The sequence below is a fragment of the Mobula hypostoma genome, chromosome 5, assembly GCF_963921235.1.
Source record: "Mobula hypostoma chromosome 5, sMobHyp1.1, whole genome shotgun sequence".
NCBI lineage: Eukaryota > Metazoa > Chordata > Chondrichthyes > Myliobatiformes > Myliobatidae > Mobula > Mobula hypostoma.
In genome coordinates this window covers 79,627,246-79,650,086 of record NC_086101.1, presented here as the reverse complement: position 1 = coordinate 79,650,086, position 22,841 = coordinate 79,627,246, and the positions used below count along the sequence as shown (strand labels likewise).

Sequence of the window (22,841 nt, the reverse complement as noted above, 5' to 3'; positions counted from 1 at the left end):
TAAGTTGCATGCCATCTTGGACAATGTCTCCCATCCACTACATAATGTACTGGTCGGGCACAGGAGTACATTCAGCCAGAGACTCATTCCACCGAGATGCAACACAGAGCGTCATAGGAAGTCATTCCTGCCTGTGGCCACCAAACTTTACAACTCCTCCCTTGGAGGGTCAGACACCCTGAGCCAATAGGCTGGTCCTGGACATTTCCTGGCATAATTTATATATTACTATTTAACTATTTATGGTTTTATTACTATTTATTATTTATGGTGCAACTGTCACGAAAACCAGTTTCCCCCGGGATCAATAAAGTATGACTATGACTATGATAATGTCATTACTTAAACCACTGAGCTCAACCTGTATTACTTCTCCTGACCCAGCTCCTGCTTCAGCTCATATGCTGCTGAAAATTTCATCCATGCCTATTCCATACCGATGACTACATATGTGGACTACAGATTACAATGGGAAATAGAAAAAATGTGTTAAAAAGGCAATATTATGATAGTCATGGGAGATTTTAACATGCAGGTAGATTGGGAAAAATCAGATGGGTAATGGATCTTCAGATAGTAAATTTGTTGAATGCTTGCGAGATGGCTTTTTATTAGTTTGTCGCTCAGCCTACTAGGGGATCAGCTATACCGGATTGGGTGTTATGTAATGAACCAGAGGCGATTAGGGAGCTAAAGGTAAAGGAACCCTTAGGAGGCAGTGATCACAATAAGATTGAGTTCAATTTGAAACTTGATAGGGAGAAAGTAAAGTCTGACATAGCAGTATTTCAGTGGAGTAAAGGAAATTACAGTGGTATGAGAGAGGAGTCGGCCAAAGTAAATTGGAAGGAGATGCTGGCAGGGATGACAGCAGAGCAGCAATGGCTTGAGTTTCTGGGAAAAATGAGGAAGTTGCAGGATAGATGTATTCCAAAACCACAGAAATACTTAAAAGGCAAAATAGTACAACTGTGGCTGACAAGGGAAATTAAAGCTAATGTAAAAGCAAAACAGAGGGCATACGAGCGGACTTGATGGACCAAATGGCCTAATTCTTCTCCTGTGTCTTATGGTCTTATACAACAAAGCAAAAATTAGTGGGAAAGTAGAGGGTTGAGAAACTTTTAAAAACCTACAGACAGCAACTAAAAGAAGCATTAGGAGGGAAAAGATTAACTATGAAAGCAAGCTAGCAAACAATATCAAAGTGGATAGGAAAAACTTTTTCAAGTATATAAAAAATAAGAGAGATGAGAGTAGATATAGGATCGCTAGAATATGGGGCTGGAGAAATAACAACGGGGGACAAGGTTATGGCAGATGAAATAAATGAGTATTTTGCAACAGCCTTCACTGTGGAAGACACTAACAATGTGCCTGATGTTGAAGAGTGTGAAGGAAGAGAAGTGACTGCATCTATAAGGGAAAAGGTGGTCAAAAAGCTGGAAGTTTTAAAGGTACATAAGTCAGCTGGACCAGATGAACTGCACCCTAGGGTTCTGAAAGAGGTGACGGTAGAGATTGTGGAGGCATTAGTAATGATCTTTCAAGAATTGTTGGACTCTGACATGGTTCTGGAGGACTGGTAAATTGCAAATGTCACTCCACTCTTTAAGAGGAGTCAATTGTTAAGGATAAGATCATGGAGTACTCTGTGACACAGGACATGATGGGACAAAGTCAGCATGGTTTCCTTAAGGGAAATTCTTGCCTGATGAGCCTGCTGGAATTCTTTGAGGACATTACAAGTAGGATAGATAAAGTGGATGCAGTGGATGTTGTATAATTGGACTTTCAGAAGGCCTTTGACAAGGCGCTACACATGAGGCTGCTTACCAATTTAAGAACCCATGGTAATGCAAGAAGGTTATTGGCATGGTTAGAGCATTGGCTGGTTAGTAGGAGGCAGTGAGTGGGAATAACAGGATCCTTTTCCGGTTGGCTGCTAGTGACTAGTGGTGTTCCACAGGGGTCGGTGTTGGGACCGCTTCTTTTTATGCTGCATATCAATGATTTGGATGATGGAATAGATGGCTTTGTTGCCATGTTTACAGATGATACGTGGAGCGGCAGGTAGTGTTGAGGAAACAGGAAGGCTGCAGAAGGATTTAGAGAGATTAGGAGAATGGGTATGAAAGTGGCAAACGAAATATAATGTTGGAAAATGCATGGTCATGCACTTTGGTTGGAAAAATAAGTGTGCAGACTATTTTCTAAATGGTGAGAAAATCCACAAATCTGAGATACAAAGGGACTTGGGTGTCCTTGTGCAGAACACCCTAAAGGTTAACTTGCAGGCTGAGTCAGTGCTGAGGAAGGCAAATGCAATGCTGAGGCTTTATAAGGCACTAGTAAGGCCTTATCTTGAGTATTGTGAACAGTTTTGGGCTCCTGTTTGTAAGAAAAGATGTGCTGGCATTGGAGGTTCACAGCGATGATTCCGGGAGTGAAAGGGTTATCATATGAGGAACGTTTAATCGCTCTGGGCCTTTAATCGCTGGAATTTGGAAGGATAGAGAGGATCTCAATGAATCCTTTTGAATATTGAAAGGCTTAGACAGAGTAGATGTGGAAGGGATGTTTCCCATGTTGGGGGAGTCCAGGACAAGAGGACACAGCCTCAGGATAGAGGTACATCCACGCAAAATACAGATGCGGAGAAATTTCTTTAACCAGGGGGTGGTGAATTTGTGGAATTTGTTACCCCAGGCAGCTGTGGAGGTGAGGTCACTGGGTATATTTAAGGCGGAGATTGATAGGTTTTTGATTGATTGGCACGGCATCAAAGGTTACAGGGAGAAGACTGGGAAGTGGGGCAGAGGAGGGGAAAAAAGGATTAGCCATGATTGAATAGCAGAGCACACTCGATAGGCCAAATGGACTTATTCTCCTCCTATGTCTTATGGTCTTATGGACTAATCTTTCTCTAAAATGAAGGTCTTCACATTAAACCACCTTCCACTCATCCATCAGCTCGATACTCACCATCTCCCATTGCCTTCATTTCAAAATTTCTCATCAGCTTTTGAATTTTCCCATGGCTTTCAGTATTTAACCCTATCTTCCTGTTGCTCTACAGCTTTCTGACTTGTCAGCATGTCTCCAGTTTTGATTTTACCCAAATCACCCCTTTCATGTTTACTAAAAAAAAGCCTGCCTTTTATCAAGCTTTGGATTTCTGCCCCATTATCATTTTGTCACTCGAACAGGTTTTGATAACACTACTGGAAAAGCACATTTGAAGATTTTGCTGAATTAGAAAGCTTGCTTTACAAGTTGCCACTGTATTTTTAACTGCTGCAATGAACAGTATTAGTCCTTTAATCTCTGGTTTCTGGATTAAACAATATTCTTCCTACCATGTAGTATATTTGCTTTGGAATCCATTGTGCATTGTCTACTGGCATCCAGAAGATCCATGGATCGGATACTTGGCTTGGAAATGGTTACATGTCTAAGAGCAAGCATCTGAAAGCAAACAAAATAACTAGAGATTATTTGTAGTTAATACAAAATATTTCCATTATATCACAGAAAAATGACAAAAAGCTTTTCTGTGCAGTTAATGACCGTTTGTTAATCACTGCTCAGTAAAATAGCAGTTTTATTTAAATAATGGGCCAGAAGGGTTAATGGAATATGATTTAAATCATACTTAATAATTGCAGTTCATGACAAATTAGGCAAGATAAAATTCTACAGAACAAGGTCAAGAACAGCTCAAGAGTCAACTTGTCTCAGGTTTGAAATGTGTCCTAGCTCTGCTGAATGGATACGGATGAAAATGGAACCTGCAGAAGACTGTTTACTACCAACTGTTATACATCAGTTCCTGAAATTAGGAGAGGTTTCCCTTTATAATGCCATTTTTAATCAGAAAGCATAGGTTTAAGGTAAGAAGTAGATTTTAAAGAAATTGGAATTTTTTTTTGAATAAGATGGCATTTGAAACTTGGAATACATTATCTGAGTGGGCAGTGGAGGCAGGTATTCTCATAAGAGACAAGTATTCAGATATGCAATTAAAACATCAATGTTATAGAAGTTGACAAGCCAAGTACTGGTAAATTGAATTAGTAGAGACAGGTACTTGATGCCTGACGTAGACGTGATGAGCTGAAGAGCCTGTTTCCGAGCTGGATGACTTTACGCTTAATAAACTGAGAACAAGTTTATTGGAGGAAATTAACATTTAAGTAAAATTCTTCATGTCCTCACCCCAAAATGTTTCAAGAACATAAAAACATTTCAAGCAGTACACACTTGTTATGTAGGGAAGTAAACACACAAGAAGGTTTCAAAAAATATCAATGAGGTGGATAAGTATATCATATTTTTTAATATTATTGATTGAGAGATAAATGTTGGTCAACTCCTGAGACATTTTACATCTCCATGCTGGTTGATGCTGGCTACAGACCTAGAGTCCGTTCACGTATTTCAATAGTTTTCTTCAATTTTGTTCAGTGAGAGTTAAAAGGCAAAACAGCATTTAATTTTATGTTTCCAAGTGAGGATTTCTCCATATTTACAGCACCAAAAGATTACATTTAAAGATTTGAACTAAGAATGCCTCCCTTGTACTTCATACAACATTTCAACGAAGAAAGTCATAAATTTTAATAAAATGTCACTCTTTTAATATTATCAGAAACTAAAATAGAAATGGAATGACCTTATATTTTGAACCAGAGTTTTTAAGGGAAGCACACCAAATATTGAAACTGAAGTTAATTACAAACTTCAAATTATACTATGCAAGCTTCCTCAAAACCACCTTTCTTTTGGAAACTTAGTTAATATTACTTCTTGGGGACTTTAATATTAACTAGAATTACATAATTGGCTGAAGTTACAGTAAGTAACTGTACGTACAGTTCTACAATATTATCTATACTGCCAGAACAGGCTATGAACAGATACGGTAATGCTGTTAAGTATTTAGCAGATCAGGCAACACTCTAAAAAGAAAGATATAATGTTGGTGTAATGTTAACTATTTGTCTCCACAGAATGCTGCCTAATCAGCTGAATAGTCCCAGAACTTTGCTTTGTTTCACAGTTACAGCATCTGTAATTTATAAATTTTCTTGGATGATAATCCTTTGAAAAGTCACCCGTGATCAAACGATTTTTTTTCCCAAGAGAAAAATAGGAAGTTTTTCAAATCATAAGTTCAGCGCTCCAAAAACCATTTTGTACTGTTTCAATAACAAACTGCCTTTGAGAGTTGCAAACTGCAATCAGAAACCTAAAAACAGACACCTCTGGTTCAAGAACACTTCTAAATACAGGAGCCTCAGGACTCACATGACCAGGTTCAGGAACATTTATTACCCCTCAACTATCAGGCTCTTCAACCAGAGGGGGTAACTTCACTCACTCCATCACTGAACTGTTCCCATAACTTTTGGACTCACTTTTAAGGACTCTTCTTCCCATGTCCTTGATATTTTATTGCTAATTTATTTATTATTATTTCTTGTCCGTCCTATTGGGTGCAGTCTTTCATTGACTCTATTATGTTTGTTGGATTTACTGAGTGTGCCCAGAAGAAAACAAATCTCAGGGTTGTATATGGTGACATATATGTAGTTTACTTTGAACTTTGACAACCAACACCCTTGTCTCAGGGTGACAATAGCTAATACCAGAGTGCAGTCCTTTAAGGTGAGTGAAGGGATGTTCAGAGATGTTGGAGGTAGTTCTTTTTATACAGAGAGTGGTAAGTGCTTTAAACTTTGAAGTTAGTAAGATTATAAAACAATCAATACTAACCGCTAGTTATCTCGACACTGATGGAGTGCATAATCAAGTCGAGAGAGGTAAGAATTTTTCCTATCCAGTCCCATCAAATAAGAAGACATTAAATCTGTTCTAGTGAAAAAATAAAATTCCTTTGTGCAGCACCAGTAATTATAATCTTACCAAGAAAATTAGTAAATTGCTATTTTAAACCTGCATGAAGTATGATTTTGTGTTAATGAAACTCTTACCAATAGCATATGCAGAGAGCAGAAATCCTTGCTGGAGTTGAAGTGCTTCTGAAGAATATCCACCACAGTTTTGTCTTTGCACAGTGACTAATAAGGGAGTAATATTTCAGAGGGTGTTAAATAACCTGGCAAATACTTCAGGCAGATTGAAAAACAGATAATACACTGAAGGAAAGGTCATTAAATTGACTTGCTTGGGAAGAATTGAGAGCGTTACTCATTGCACCCTGTTCGTTACAAGCTGAACATTACCAGAAAGTGCTAGATTACTAAAAATAAGATAAAGAGCCATGATAGTTACTCTGTAACCATGACAAAAACAGCCAAACTTTTAAAGCATTACTTAGCAATTGTGCTATTGATATCTATATACCATACAAAAGAAATGTTCAAAAATAATATTTCTTACTCTATAAATCCATTATTTTATTATCATTGAAATTTGTCATGAAATTTGTTGTTTAGCAGCAACAGTGCAATACATAAATTATAATTATAAATTACAAAAAGAAACATATGTAAGAAAGAAATAAGTAACACAAAAAGAGCAAAAACAGTGATGTAGTGTAATATAATTTTTTTACACTTATTCAATTTGCTCAACAAATAAATATTTAAGTAAGTGAATAAAGCCATTGTTGTCATTGCTAGATTCTCTTTTGGGGCTCAGTTACAGTAATGGTTATCATATATTTTCTGCCAAAATCTCACTGACAATCAAATTACTGATAAGATAAAGCACATGTAATTCTCAGCAACAGAAGGAAACCCTTCTATAGGTGGTATCAGAAATGGAATAAAGACAAGCAACAATATCTATGATTAATGTGGCAACAAAATGACAATATCGTCAATGATTGCAACTGGATCCTTGACTTCCCTATAGGGGGACCACTGTAAGTGTGGATTGAAAATAGCATCTTCTCCACGCTGACAATCAAGGTGCATGCTTAGCCCACTACTCTACACTCTCTACAATCATGACTGTGTGGCTAGGCTCAGCTTAAACAGCATCTGTAAATTCGCTGATGACACCACTGTTATTGGCAGAATCTCAAATGGCAATGAGAAGGCATACAGGAGCACAAAAGATCAGATGGTTGAGTGCTGTTGCAACAACAACATTGCACTCAACATCATTAAGACCAAGGAATTGATTATAGACTTCAGGAAAGTTACATCAGGAGAGCACACACCAGTCCTCATTGAGTGGAAAGAGTGAGCAGTTTCAAGTTCCTCCGTGCCAACATTTTAGAGGATCTATCCCGGGCCAAACACATTGCTACAATCATGAAGACGACAACCCAGTGGCTATGCTTCATTAGGAGCTTTATATTTGGTATGTCATCAAAACTCTAGCAAATTTTACAGGTGTACTAGGGAGAGCACTCTAACTGGGTGCATTACCCTCTGGTATGGAGGCTCCAATGCGCAGGATAGTAAAAAGCTGCTGAGTAGAGTCATGGGCATAACCCATCACGTCTGTCAATGGTAATAAACCTGTTTCTGACTTTGGAATCCAAGTTACTCTGCAAATACAGATTTGAATGAGGTACCCTAGGAGGTAGACCTGTAGTATCCAGTGCCTTTTTGATTGATTGATAACCCAGCAAAACTCAAGTAAGACCAGGATTGGTTAATTTTGTAATAAGTAGCTGAGACTGGAATCAAGTAATCCTGCAAATTACTGCTTTGAATAAACAAAATGTACAAATAAATTTGAGTGAACAGCAAAGATAAATCATTTAAAAAATCAACAGTACTTTTACTTTTTTTCTTAGGCATACAATTTCTTCCAAACATTTTTTTCATTACTTCAGCATTTTCCTTGAAGATCACCTTACAAAGGCAGTTGTAAGACCTAATCTTATACCTCCTTTTGTTTAGTACTTATTATTGGCTGGTTATGCCTCTGAAACAATTTGCTTGGAAATCTGTTCTGTTATGTTAAATGTGACGCGTAAAAACAATTTGTCATTGTGACTCTTAACATATGGTAAAAAGATATAAACCCATTAATAGTTAGAATTGAGAAACAGGATAAACATGGTATTTTCACTTCCAAAATTTAAATGCAACATTAAAATAAATTGTGAGAGAGTTGTACATAACATTTGTTAACTAATGAAATCTAATTTCTTGAACCAAAGACCAATACCACAGACGTAGAAGGTCACTCGGATAATCTTTATTCATCTGTCCAGAAACGAACATCATATGCTCAGTCAAGGAAAACTGACAAATTGGATCTGAAATTGGTTCAGAAAAGGGTAATGATTGGCCTGTGTTTTTGTGACAGGATGTTTGTTATTGAACCTACGTAGTTCCACAAGGCTCAGCAGTCATTTTTAACATTTTGCAATGTAAATTAATGACTGTAATGGTGGTGGTTGGGGATGGGGGAAGTGCACTCTCTTAAGAACAAAGTTTGCAAATTATTTAAGAAATGGGCTCTGTGATTGAAAGTGAGAAGGGAAGTATTAAAACTTCAGGAAAATACAGATGACCTGGTCAATTAGGAATTAAGAAATCGAATTTAATCCATGGGAGTGTGAAATTACAGTTGATTCTGGTTAACTGGGACACCTTGGGACCTGTCAGTTTTGGCCCAATTTAGCGGCTGCCCCAATTAGCCGAAGATTCATGGAAATAATTAAAAATGTATAAAAAAGATCATTTATTTGAGTTTCAAATTATGTATGTAAATAAAATACAGAACTAATCAGAACAATACCAATACTACTACAGTACTACTAAACTGCACATTCGTTCCTAATATTTATCGACAGAGGAATTCATGCAGCATATGCTGCCATGTCCTTTTGATTGACAATAACTGAACAAAATCATCTCTGCCATGGATGGTCTGAAGTCTGGCTGTGAAAGGAGGAGGGCTGGCTATCCCATCCTGTAAAAACCCAGAGCAACAGAAACGCCATTAGAAGCTCCAAAGACCTCATTCCTGGGAGAGGAAGAATCTTCGAAGATGGGCAACTTGAAAGACTGGTTTAGGACAGTGGATTCTGACAAGCTGCTGTTGGCAGCCAATGTCTCAGCAGGGGTGGTGATCTTGAATAAGTAAGAACAAAATCAGCACAGACACCCAGCGCAGATAATGGATTGTCTTCATTCATTAAGTATTGTCATAATCCAACAATAAATTTCCTGGCATCCTGTATAATCGCTAGGTCCAATTCAGATTTGTCATCTTCACCACTTCCCTTTGTCTTTACGTTTTCCACCTTGGTATTTTGAGACAATGCTTTTAACGACTGCATCCTCAACACAAGCACACGCAACTGTTTAAAATCTGTTCGATCTAAGCTCCTTGCATTTGCTCATGGCCACACAAGTGCATACGATTGACACTAGTTAGAAACTGTTCGGCACAGTCTCCTGTCCCAATTAAGTGGCATAGTGTCCCAAATAAACAAAGGGAATCCTGGCTATTTTCCTCGATTAGTTTTTGTTCTTTAAGAGTTTTCCCAAATAAGAGCTGCCATGATTAATCGATTGCCAAATTAACTGGAATCCACTGTATTTCTGAAGGTTGCAAAAAGTCAGGAAAATATAAAATAAGTGGGATTGGTTTGGGGAACAAAGAAATTTGAAGATCATGTCCACAGATTCCCAAGGCATATGAAAATTTATTAGCCATTGATGAAACATGAGAATGGGCAGGATCTTCTCAAGAATGGTGTACAATACTACTTAGACCTGGTCCTATTAACCATATAACAAGAGAGATGTGATAACAATGGAGAAGGTGTCCAGGAAATTTGTAAAAGTGCCAGGTTTGAAAGATTTTGTGTGGAAAACATGAAACACTAGCAACTCCTAGAGGTATATAAAATTACAAGGGGTCTGAATAAAATAAATAGGAAGGAATGATTTCTTTTGTCAGTGGGATCAATCAAAAATCAGGGAGAATAAGAATTGGTAAAAAGATTAAAGTAAGATGAAAATCTTCATCAACATTTGGATATATTCTTGAAGAGCCCTGACCTGAAGAGGCACAGCCAAAGTGCTTTCTTTGGATCTGAAGAGGCAGTTAGGACAAATGGTCTCTTCCTCTGTTACAAATTTTCCATGACTGTTTTCTTACTTTTCTCTCGGAAAATAAATTTTCCACTTGAAAGATTGCAAGGAAAGACTGGATTGCTTTATATGCAGATATGAATTAACATATACATTGAAAACAACATTTATTTTATCTACATACCACTAAAATTCTCATGCTCTGTTTTGTCTGTTTGTGACCTCCAATTAGCCCAAACGGTGCATTACAGTGGCACTTTTTTTGTCTAAATCAACTTAAAATGCGCTAACTTACAGGATCCACGCAAAGTTCAGGGTTATATATTTGTATAAAATCGCTCACTCATCAATCAACAGGCCCCGCTTTCCACAACCCCGAGCCGATTCCAGCTTTAATGGAAACCACGATGTAACACTATGACACATGTGCACGGCCAACCTCAGCAGCACCTCACAATGCTCACAGAGCTGATTCCAGCTTTAATGGAAACCACCATGTAACACCAGGACGCATGTGCACGGCCAGGCTCAGCAGCGCCTCATGATGCTCACAGAGCCGATTCCAGCTTTAATGGAAACCACGATGTAACACTACGACACATGTGCACGGCCAGCCTCAGCAGCACCTCACGATGCTCACAGCAGCGACACCAACCGCAGCAAAAAGGCAGGGTTATCACGTCCACATCATCAAGAAAAATCAGCATCCTGGAAGGTTTGGTGTTACTGCTTCGTACCTTCTATCAAGCATTAGGGTAAAAAAGATATGGACAGCCTAATTACGCATGTGGAAAGAGCATGGGGACATTATGGTCAAGAGATGATGCCAAACATCGTTGGGAAGCAACAAGCAGAGGGAGAGAACAAGAATTGGATGAGGTCAGGGCCTCACGACTCCAGGATCAAAGAGTCAGGACAAAAAAGATGAGAGAAGAAGAGACAGAGGAGGAGAGGCATGCACATCTCCGAAATGACAACAATAGGCACAGAAGGAGGAAAGAACAAGAATCGGATCAGGCCAGGGCCGCATGACTCCAGGATAGGGTGCCCCTACGGATCACCAGGTTGTCTAGTTTGCACTATTTTTAAATAAGGTACCTAGAATGAACATTACAGTACAACAAAAGATAACAGCAACCAACCTTAGAACATCAAATTATTAATACTAATTATTTTATCTTTCACATGGTTGAAGTTTTATATTCCTGGGTCCTGATGCATGGCTTAATGTTAATGTGGAATCCATACTTAAGATTTTATACAGCAATATTTATCCATTGTAATTAGTAAGCAGAATTGATATTTTAAGAAAAAAATACCTCAATATTTTGATTCCATTCTTGTGCGAATCTCCCATCAGGAAATTCTTTTGGTAAACTAAGTTGTTGCTGGAACACTTCCATATATTGCCTGAAGCTAAATGCATTGAGCAAATGAATTTGTCTGTGGGAAAATCTGGACTTCACCCGCTTCTCTAGCAGTTCCAAAACATCCTGAAGTGGAGAGAAATATATAAAATGTCAAATTCTGTAGGATTAAAATTACTGAGAATTAATCTATCAGCACTGTTGTAACATGGTTGTTAGAGTATCAGCAGTTTATAGTGATTCCCTTCTGACATTTGGATGCAATGACTATTTTGTTACAACTTTTATAATGTTTTAAAAAAACTCTTTCAGAGACTTCAGATGATTTTATCATCTATGTAGCTGTCCAATTGTTAATTTCTATCTGGCTCAATGTTCTTAATTCAAATATTTTTATTGGTTTTTTTAAATAAAGAGAACATAGTATAAAGGAGGTCTGTACAGTTCATAACAAATGTATCAAATGTACAATTCACATCTATGAAAGAGATGCACCCATTGTACAATCATGCTTTGGTTGCCTCCCTGGCCTGATCCACCCCTCCCAATCCCCATTTCCAAGCCATCAATGCATTAGCAAAAAGGGTTAAACAGAACCTTTGTCCTCACACAGCTGCATTGGTATAGAGAAGGTGTATTTTCCTCATACACAGACTGTTGAATGTTTACAAGTCTGGGTCTGTAGAATTTACCGGGAAATGCTGGAAGTCAGGGATTTATGTGCAGAGGAAAGGGAGAAAGGATGGACCTTTAGTTTGGCTGGGAATTCTGAAAATATTCAAGAAAAGGTCCCTACACCTTTTGGAACTTTATGTCTGAGTTGAGAATTGAATAATGGATCTTCTCAAGGTATAGTCTGGACATGATGTCCCTGAGCCACTGAGCATGGGTGGGCGGGGCAGCATCCCTCCACCTGAGCAAGACTGCGCGCCTGGCCAACAGAGAGGCAAAAGACTGTGCGACACTTGGTTGGACTTAGGTGTGTGTCCCCCTCTCTGGAGGTGCCGAAAACAGCAATCAAAGGGTTAGGTTCCAAATTATAATTAAGTATTGGGATAGAGTTTGGAAAACATCTTTCCAGTATTTTTCCAAGCTAGGACATGTCCAGTACATGTGAATAAGGGGAGCTTTGTCCCTTTTGCATTTGTCACAGCAGGGATTAACATCTGGGTAGCTTAGCGAGATAACTTAGTTATAGACATATGGGCCCTGTGTACCACCTTGAACTGTAACAAACAGTGGCGGGCACATAAAGAGGTTGAGTTAACTAACTTAAGAACTGAATCCTATACATCATCTGACAGTGAGAAGTTTAAATCTTGCTCCCAGGCAGTTTTAATTTTGTCAAGGGGAGCTCACCTCAGGACCACTAGCTTGTCGCAAATAGTAGATATTAGACCTTTGCGCAATGGATTCATGCAGAGAAACATATCAATGACGTTTGTGTCGGGTGCTTCAGGGAAGTCTGATATCAAAGGGCTGATAAAATGTCTAATTTGCAAATATCTGAAGAAATGAGTGTTGGGTAGGTTAAACTTTGCAGACAGTTGTTCAAATGATGCAAAGCAGTTGTCTATAAAAAGATCTTTAAAGCACCTGATGCCCTTTCTGTACCAGTCTTGAAACGTTGGATCATGTATAGAAGGCTGGAATCAATGATTATATAGAATAGGACTCGAAAGAGAGAAGCCATGGCGAAGCCACTATGCTTTCTGAACTGAGCCCATACTCTCAGGGTGTGCCTGATAACAGGATTAACAATTGATTTAGGCATAAGAAAAGGGAGTGTGGATCCAAGAAGTGCGGAGATGGAGAAACTCAATAGAGTTCAGTTCCACTGCCACCCACATTGGGCAGTCAGATTGGTCGTAAAAATGAGACCAATAGATGAGACAGTGTATGTTTGCTGCCCAGTAATATATGCGAAAATTGGGCAAAGACATGCCCCCACACTTTTAGATTTTTGAAGATGGACTTTATTCAGTCGGGGATGTTTGCCCTTCCATAAGTAGGATGATATGACTGAGCTTAGCAAGTCAAAGAAGGCTTTAGGAATGAAAGTTGGTACGGATTGAAAAGGGTATAAGAATTTAGGAAGGATGTTCATTTTAACATTAATTCGACCCATCAGGGACATGGACAGGGGTGACCACTGTGCTAGGCTCTGTTTTGTATGATTTAATAAATTAATGATATTTTCTCCAAAAAGACACTTATGTTTCCTTGTTACTGTGACTCCAAGGTAAGAAAACTGATTATTCACTATACATTATACGTTTGTTTCCTGAAAACTGGCTGAATTTGTTAAGGAGTGAGAACATGGGGGGTAAGGAGGTGATCGGGTTTGATATAAAAAGTAAGAGATTGTCAGCATAAAGGGAGACTTTGTGCTCAACTCCCTCCCTTCAAATCCCTATCAGACCAGCACAACTGCGGAATGCAATCACCAGTGTCTCTATGACCAGATCGAAAAGTAAGGGGCTTAAAGGGCACCCTTGGCAAGTTCCACGTTTGAGGTTGAAAGGTTGGGATTGGTGAGAGTTGGTCAAAACAGAGGCGGTGGGACGCGAATATAACAGTTTAATCCACGTGATAAAGCTTGGTCCAAAATCAAATTTTTCTAAAACAGCAAAGAGGTAATTCCATTCCATATGGTCGAGCGCTTTCTCTGCGTCTAAGGAGATGACACATTCAAGGATCCCAACTGAAGGTGAATATAAAATATTTAATAGACGGCGTATGTTAAAAAAGGGTAGGCGATTTTTGAGAAAACCAGTTTGGTCTTCAGAAATAATTAAGGGTAGGATGTTCTCCAGTCTACGGGCCAAAACTTTGGCTAAGATTTTGACATCGACATTTAACAGAGAGATTGGCCTGTATTAAGGAGCACTCTGTTGGATCTTTGCCTCTCTTCGCTAGAAGAATGATGCATATCTCATTAAATGATGCTGGCAGTTTCCTTGTTTAAACGAATCAGATAGAATCAAGGTTAGTTGAGGTAACAGCAGTGATGAAAATGATTTAAAGAATTCTACAGGGAACCCGTCAGGTCCTGGAGATTTAACAGTCTGCTGTAACGAGATGGCTGAGGATATTTCCTCTAATGATATTGGCTTATTCAGTCTCTTTTTGAGATCAGGAGAAAATGTGGGGACATTTAGGCTGTTTAAAAAATTCTCGACCGAAATGTTATCATTTGGGGATTCAGAAGTGTAAAGTAGGGAGTAAAAATTCCTGAATGTGTCGTTGGTTTCAGAATGATTCGAGGTGATGCTTCCATTTTCCATTCGAATTTTTGTAATGTGTTGTTTGGCTTTGAGGCCCCTTAATTATCTGACAGTAAGATCGAATTAAAACCCCAATGCTTATGGGCCAGGAAGAATTACAGACAGGACAACCAGAGTGTGGTCTGATATCACTATACTCTGATAAACACAGGAACGGACTGCTGGTTATCAATTAGAAAATAGTCAATTCTAGAAAAGGTGTGATGAACGTGTGCGAAGAAAGAATATTCTCTTTTATTTGGGTGGAGAAAGCGCCATACATCAGAGATGCTATAGTTGGGGAGGAAGGACTGAATTAATGAGGCAGATTTGCTTAGCACTCTGGAAATAGGAGATGATCAGTCCAGCACTGGATCTAACCAACAGTTGAAGTCTCCACCTAGTATGAAAGAGTATGAACTCAGATCAGGAAGCACAGAAAAAAAAACGCTCAAAGAAGTCCACATCATCCGAGTTCGGAGCATATGTTAACCAACACTACCAATGTATTGTATAATTTCCACTAGACAATGACAAAACACCCATTTGTATCTGATATTGTATTGTGGAGCTCAAAGGGAACATTTTGATTTATGAGAATTGAGACCCCACCCCCACAGCCCAGCTTTAGCCTGAAAAGTGGAGTGGAAGTGCTGCCCACCCATCGTGACATAAGACGGGAATTGTCTGCGAAGACAATTGTCTCCTTGTAGAAATGCAATTGCTGTAGTAAACTGTGAGATGTGAGAACACCTTCCTTCTTTTAACAGGGTGATTCAGCCTCTTGACATTGCAGCTTACAAAATTTAATGGACTAACCATTCTCGTTTAACAGAGATACAGGTTGATAGGCACAAGTGGTGTCAAGATTTCAGGTATCAGCTCTGAGGCAAAAGTGTAAAACAAAGAGAAACAGGGCAGAAATAAATCCTGTATAACAAGGACTTCTAAGGGTTCTTAAAACAGTACCGGCATTGGAGTACCCTCCCCCCATCCCCCCCCCCCCAACTCACAAGACAGCTGCCAGGGAGCATAGCGGCAAGCTCTTAAGAACAATAATCACCCAACAGTACAGCTTCCTGTCACTCGTAGTATCATCTTCAACTCCGTTATTGATACTTAAAAGAAACAGAAAGCATTCAACACTCCTAAACTGACATTGTGCTTAGTGAGAGACAAAACAATTCCCCCAAAGTTTATTAAACATGGCTCTAAAAAATGAACCATAAAACAGGAATATAAACTGATATTTGAAGAAAAATAAAAAATAAACAGACTTTACCCAATACTCTTCCCACGAAAGGTTGTAGAGTTCACTGAATTAAAGATAAAAGGAAATACTCTTGAGAGAGAGCAGTCTGAGTGAATATTGTTCCACCTATCGTGGTAGTCAGTACCTAACCCGGCCAAATCAGACCAGACCTCACTATCCAAGCACTGCTAACATTACCTGGCAGAGGGTATGGGAGAAAAGTATTTTATTAAGAACTCGGTGGAGTGGGGAGGCTGTTGATGCATTTCCATACTTCGTCTACTGAGCGTAGCCACTTCTTGTTACCGCTAGGAAGTGCGATACGGAGCCGTGCAGGGTATAGTAGGGAAGGCCTGAGTCCTCGGTTGTACAGCTCCATCATTATTTCTCTGTACTCGGCTCGGGAGAGTAGTCCTCCACAACCCGAATCTGCTGGCCATGGTATTCTAGCTTCCCCCTCCGCCGGGCCTCTCTAACCAGGAGATCTTTAATCTGGTAGCAGTGCAGACGAAGAATGACTGGGCGCGGTCTCTGTCCTGGGGCTGGTTTAGCTGCCAGTGAACGGTGGGCTCTATCAATCTCCGGCAGGGATGGGAACGCCTCCTTCTCAAAGATCTCACAAAGCAAACTGGAAAAAAATTCAATAGGATGCCCGCCTTCAATAGATTCTGGCAGGCCCAGAATGCGTAGGTTCTGCCGTCTGCTCCGGCCCTCCAGGTCAGTAACTTTAGCCATTAGCTTGATATTGTTTTCACGCAAGTTGGAGCAGATGTTTTCCAGCTCACTGACACACTCGATCAGGTCATCCGTAGCGAGCTTGAGAAAGGGTAGGCGTTGGCCATGGTCCTCCACTTTGTATTGGATTTGGTTGAGTTTTGTTTCCAGCAGGCTGAAAGAAGATTTAAATTTGGCTACTAATGCCTCACGGTGTTGGTCTAGTAGCATAGAGATAGCCTCTACTGCCAAGCCAGCGCCGAATTGCCTTTTTTCCCGAATTTAGTACTCTTTGAGGTCATTGTGAAGCGAGCATAGTCGTAGGCAGGGGGAAGAGCAAGAAGTCCAACAGTTTGGTATAAGAAAAGGGGGAAGAAGGAGTGTGGAGATAACAAGTAGGATGGAACGCCCATTCTCTGCAACTGCTCCATATGGCTTCTCAATGTTTTGAAACAAAATTCTTATTGTAACTTACCTTAACTTATAAATAAAACCTGCTAAGTATGACAAACATTTTTCAATAAACTTTTCTGAAATAATTTTTCTGAATCCAACATTTTCAATTCCTGCTGTCAGTTCTAAACTTAACCATTAATTCTATTCCAACTTATGATTTCTCCCAATTTCCTTAAAATATTCCTTTGCACGTTTTCTGACCAAAAGGGAACTTTGCCCATGGTAGTCTTTAGGAGATGATTTCTAACGTCTGCAGATAATATCCATTCCAGCGCAGATAATATCCATTCCAGCACAGTTAATGTACAAAGATCATTGCCTCGATTCTGGTGATAACGGCTTTAGTAAGGAAACTGTCATCAGAGCAAGGACTTCCTTAAGGATCTTCAAGGTGGTGTTGTGATTCACTATGTACAAGGCATAAGGCAAGTTGATGTTTAGCGAAAATCCCATAGTGCAGTTAATTTTCTGCAAAAAGATTTCACGTACACTGAAGGTCATTCTCAGTTTGTGAGAAGATTGCACACCCCCAAGTCTGTCTACATTAGGTACACAAGATGATGCAGGTTTAAGAGGGAAATTATCTGGCAAGGTGGTGGGGTTCTCCTCTTCCTTCTTTGATAATTGAAAAAACCCTCTCATGGTTCTTGCAATGGGCCTGCAGATGAGGAATTGATGAATCAGAAAGAAGAAAATTCTTTGCATACAAAGGCAGCAGCATGTGGAGAATTCCAATTTGCCTCACACTGCACGACACTGGGCTAACATGCATGATTGTCAAGTTTGTGGGGTGATGTGTGACAGCTTCTTAATATTAAATTGCAGACAGTACTGATGGCCGCTGGATTAATAGCTTTGGTACTTTGACAATGGCATCAAAAACTGGACCACATCCAGTCTCTAACTCAGGTGGTAGTTGGATGATCACCAAGTACCTGGAGGTAGGGGAAATTTTAATAGCTGCTATTGCTAGTAAGATTTCTTCCTTCAAATATTCTCTGCACATCTTAAATGGGGATGATGTGAGAAAGAGTTCCCTAAACTTAAGTTGTCTCATCCATCTTAGACTGGAGTTCCAAGTCCATGGGAATTACCCTTCCTGTAATTTGAAACCACAGCCAGTGCAACTCTTACAAAGTAGAATTCTTGTATTTTGTACGGAAGTGCTGAGAGTATTTTTTTACAGGGAAAGCCTGCAGCAGCTGAATACATCAAAGGTAAAGGCTTTAAACTCCCAAGGAGGACAGGTCATTCAATAACCAGAGTCAGACAAATACCATACCTCCAGGACAGTGCTTTTTTGGAAAATGAATAGGAAAAGCATGCTTTTATCTATGGGCTAAATTTTAAATCTCTAGCTTTGAATAAGGTATTTTATCAAATGCAGAGCAACATTCTCAGGATTTTAAATAATTTTAAGTTAAAATAATTGCTCAGCATGTATATGGCAGTCAAAAGGCTATTAATGCTATAATTCCAATACCACATTCTGAATGCCACTGATCAATTCAATATGGTACCATGGTTTCAAATGTGCTGCTCATTACCAATTCTTGGTTAAAGAGGTACAGTTTTTATTCCAGGTCAGAGCACTTGCTGAGGTTATGCTTTCTGTTCTTATCCCTAAATTTTAAAGCTAGTTCCAGAGACAAGTGTCCACAGAAAGACAATCTGCAAATGGAAATGTGACAAATTCCTGGTCTCAAGTCATTTGTGCTGAAAGCAAGATGTTGGATTTGATATGCTAATGTAGTGCTGCTTTAAAGACATAAAAGATTGGAGTTGTTTCACAAAAACAAAACTGCTTGAGGAAGTCAGCAGGTCAAGCAGCAACTATGGAGGCAAAGGGGTACTCTCTCTGTTCCTTTCTGGTCTTGACTTTGCATCATAACTGCTAATTCTGCTTGGAATTTTGCATCCTATTACTTTGTTTTTACTTCACCATAAGTACCCTGATAATTTCAATTTTAACAATGTCCAGCAGTAACAGATGGCAACAATAAAAAAACTGGATAAAAACAAAGGAAGTATCTCTTTAATTTGTGTTTTTGAGAGCTGAATCTGCTCGAGAAAACAAAAAGGAATTTCTTGTACACTTACCAGTCGACAAGTTAGGCCTACTACAGCGACAGGTGTCTGGGCAGCCTGAGCAATATCGAAGAGGTTATAAAGCAATGTCTGATTCTTGTGATGAGCAAACAGGTCAAATTCATCCAAAATAAAAAGTACTGGTCTACTGCTGCTGCGGTTTCCTAGAAATACGAGTATCAAATATTAATTTTAAAAAACACTTGCAGTTTTCCACAACACTTTTTTTCTCAGTCGTATTTTCTCAGTTTTTTTCCTTCCTTTATCACTCCGAAAGCTTTATACTCTCTTTAGTTTTAAACACAAAAGATTCTACTGATGCTGTAAATCCAGAGTAACACATAAAAAATGCAGGAGAAACTCAACAGATCGGGCAGCCTCTATGAGGTTTATTTTCTTTTGTGCTTTTTTCAAGCTACTACCTTCCATACATTCATTTTTCTAAATGATATTTTACATTCTTCCTATACGCTTTCAAAATGATCTTCATATCTTGAGACTGTGGAACTGCTCTATAGCTAGACTCAAATCTAATGGTAGAGCTGAAAGTCAGATGGCATCTGACTACTACATCTAGATAAAGGGTCTCTACCCAAAAGGTTAATTGTTCAATTCCCTCTCCAGTTGCTGCCTGACCCACTGAGTTTCACCAGGAATTTGTTTGTTATTCTGGATTCCAGCATCTGCAGTTTCTTGCAGGTCTGACCTCTAGATTATTCTCGACTTCAACTGTGCTCATACAAGTGTTGGAGATAGCTGAGCCATGAAAAGATCCCTGCAGCACTGCCTGTTATCAGCCTTCGCTGAGAATGATCATCTTCAGTTATTGAAGCCATCCTGGAAATACCCCAGTGTAAACACAACAGTGGTTTCCATGGAGATCACAATGAAACTTGTGCCAATCTTCAACTAACACTTCCCACTCAAAAAAGCCATTAGCGATCCAGAGATGATGTACTTAGTAGTGCACATTTGTTTTTCCAAATAAAACAACAGTTTAAGACTTTTCTATTAAGATCTATTATATAAAATAAAATCTGTTCAGATATAATGCTTTATATATATCATTTAACAGAAGATAATGCTGTGGTATTTTCAGCTTTACTTTTAAGGGCAAAATGAAATGCAGGTTATTTTCTTCTATAACGAAGATTTTTCAAATCATATTGAAGATAAAACTAATTCAAATTGGGAAAAATCCATTGTGTTTACTGCTCTTATATCCAGAAATTCAGCTTGTGGTAACATTTGTGATTCATGAACAACTACAAGCAAAAAGTAAAATAAATTAGCTTGCTCTATCCAAAAATTTGAGTCCCTAGAGTTGAACCTGTCCCTGTTTTCTGTGACACTTGTACTTATGCTTGGTGTATATAGTTTGCCCCATCTGAAAATATATAATCTCATTTAGTTGAATTACTGAGCACAAGCTGATCTCTACAGTACATATGCAAAAATTCTGTAGAACATGCTTGACTCTATACAAGTGATGTAGAAATTGACCCAGGCCCTGAAAATCAATAAAGAAATACAGTACTGCAGATGACAGATAGTTGAAATAAAAACAGAGCATTAGAAATACACAGCAAACCAAGTAGCGTTTGTTGAACATTTAAGCCTATGTCATGGTCAAATGAATTACCAATTTCTGCACTGGAAAAATAATGAGACCCAAGCCCAAAAAACCTACAATTCCAAAAAACGTAAAACAAAAAGCTTTGCACAATGCTGAATGACCATAAGAAACAGGAGCAGAATTAGGCCATTTGGTCCATTGACTCTGCTCTGTCATTCAATCATGATTGAGTATTTTCTATCTCAATCCCATTCTCCCGTTTTCTCCCTGTAACCTTTCATCATTCATTCAGGTGCCTTGCCGTTCAGCTTGGGCAATCACGTCTCTCCATCCACCACAGGCCCTGACACCTCTGAATTGTAGTTGTTGCCTCCCCTATTTTTAACCATGATGCTATTCCATCTATCATTTTCATTCTCTGTCTGCCTCTGCTTCTTTTTACTTCCAGCTTTCCAGTTGTAACTAAATGTTCTAATGTCTCTCTTTGCATGATGTGTCCAAACAATTTTGATTGCTGTTTTCTGATTTTTTTTAAAGTAATGTACGTTTTGTTTTCGTTCTTCGTTGGTTATCCTGTCCGTATATGATATGCATAGCATTCTTCTGAGGAACTACATCTCTGCTGCATTGATTCTTTTTTTCCATTGCATTTGTGATGGTCCATGACTCGCAGTCATACATCAATATAAGAAGAATGTAGCAGCTGAAAGTTCTAAGGCGGATGTCAATTGCTATTTTCTTGTTTGTTAGGATGTTTCTCATTTCTGTAAATGCTATTTTTGCCATTGCTATTCTTGTTTTTATGTCTGTTTTGCATTTGCTATCAGATGTTACCCATGATCCAAGGTAACCTTTCACACCCCTACTAATCAGGAACCTAGTAACTTCCACTTCAAATATACTTAATGACTTGGGTTCCACAGGCATCTGTGGCAATGAATTCTACAGATTCACCACCTTCTAGTTAAAGAAATTTCTTCTCATCACTGTGGTTGATACTGAATGGTTGATATTGTACGGTTGATACTGAGGCAAAGCAGATTCTAAGCAGATGTACAGCTCCAGGAGAAAAAATATACAGAAGAGGAAAAGACCAGTTTCAGTGCTCGCACCCCTCCATCAGCAATTTTTAAACCCCTCTTTTCATTAAAGATATAATCGTACTTGTTTCAGGGAAGCTATCTATGAAGGAAAAAAAATCCTTTGTGAATACCTTTATATAATCACGATATAAAATGTTACTGGATGTGTAGCTGCAGCATGAACTTACTCAGTGCTATTTCCACAGAACTCACGAGTTCAAGTTCAACTTTATTATCATTTGAATGAACATATATACAACCAATGAAACAACGTTCCTCCAGACCATGGTGCACCCACACAACATACATCACATGTAGCACATAAAATAAATAAGTTAATAAAAGACAGTTCAAAATGCAGCACAGGAAACAGTAAACAGCTCACCAGACCTAGTGACGAGACTAAGTGGTGTCAGCCTGAGAGAAGATGATGTTACCCAGTCTGGCGGTCCTAGTCCTGATGCTTCCGTACCTCCTTCCTGATAATATTGGGCCAAAGAGCTTGTGGGATGAGTGGTTGGGATACTCAACAATGCTTTGGGCCCTTCGTCTGCAATGCTCCCGGTAAGTGTCATAATGGGGGTGGGGGAGGGAGACCCTGATGATCTTTTACTGTCCTCTGTAGAGTCTTGCGTCTGATGCCTTCCAGCTTCCGTACCACACTATGATGCAGTCAGAAAGAATGCTTTCAGTGGTGCTCCTGTAGAAAGCTGTCGTGAGGGGGCAGGGAGCTATGACGAGAGTCAATCCCCTTAGAAAGTGTAGACATTGCTCTGCCTTCTTGAAGAGTGAGAAAGTATTGTGTGTACAGGTTAGATTGCCCATTACGTGCACACTAAGGAACTTTGTGCTCTTCACTCTCTCCACGGCAGAGCCATTGATGTGTAATGGAGAGTGGTCGACCTATGTCTTCTCCATTTGATAAGCCTCTCTACCTCCTTCCTGTATTCCAACTCATCATTGTTGCTGATGAGGCCAATCACTGTAGTACCATCAGCGAACTTGA

At 39.1% G+C, this 22,841-nt stretch overlaps 1 protein-coding gene across 6 annotated transcripts in view; it reads right to left on the bottom strand.

The window, feature by feature from the left end:
• Nucleotides 1–22,841, bottom strand: part of orc4 (origin recognition complex, subunit 4) — a 132,231-nt gene that overhangs the window by 17,673 nt on the left and 91,717 nt on the right. For all 6 annotated transcript variants that reach the window (XR_010018040.1, XM_063048593.1, XM_063048597.1 and 3 more), the window contains 4 exons: nt 19,190–19,341; nt 11,354–11,527; nt 5,997–6,083; nt 3,360–3,468 (listed from right to left, as the gene is read on the bottom strand). Coding sequence is in view for 5 of the 6 variants with exons in the window: in XM_063048593.1 (XP_062904663.1) it covers nt 3,360–3,468; nt 5,997–6,083; nt 11,354–11,527; nt 19,190–19,341 (522 nt within the window). In the remaining variant the exon portion in view is untranslated. The remainder of the gene's footprint in view (nt 1–3,359; nt 3,469–5,996; nt 6,084–11,353; nt 11,528–19,189; nt 19,342–22,841) is intronic.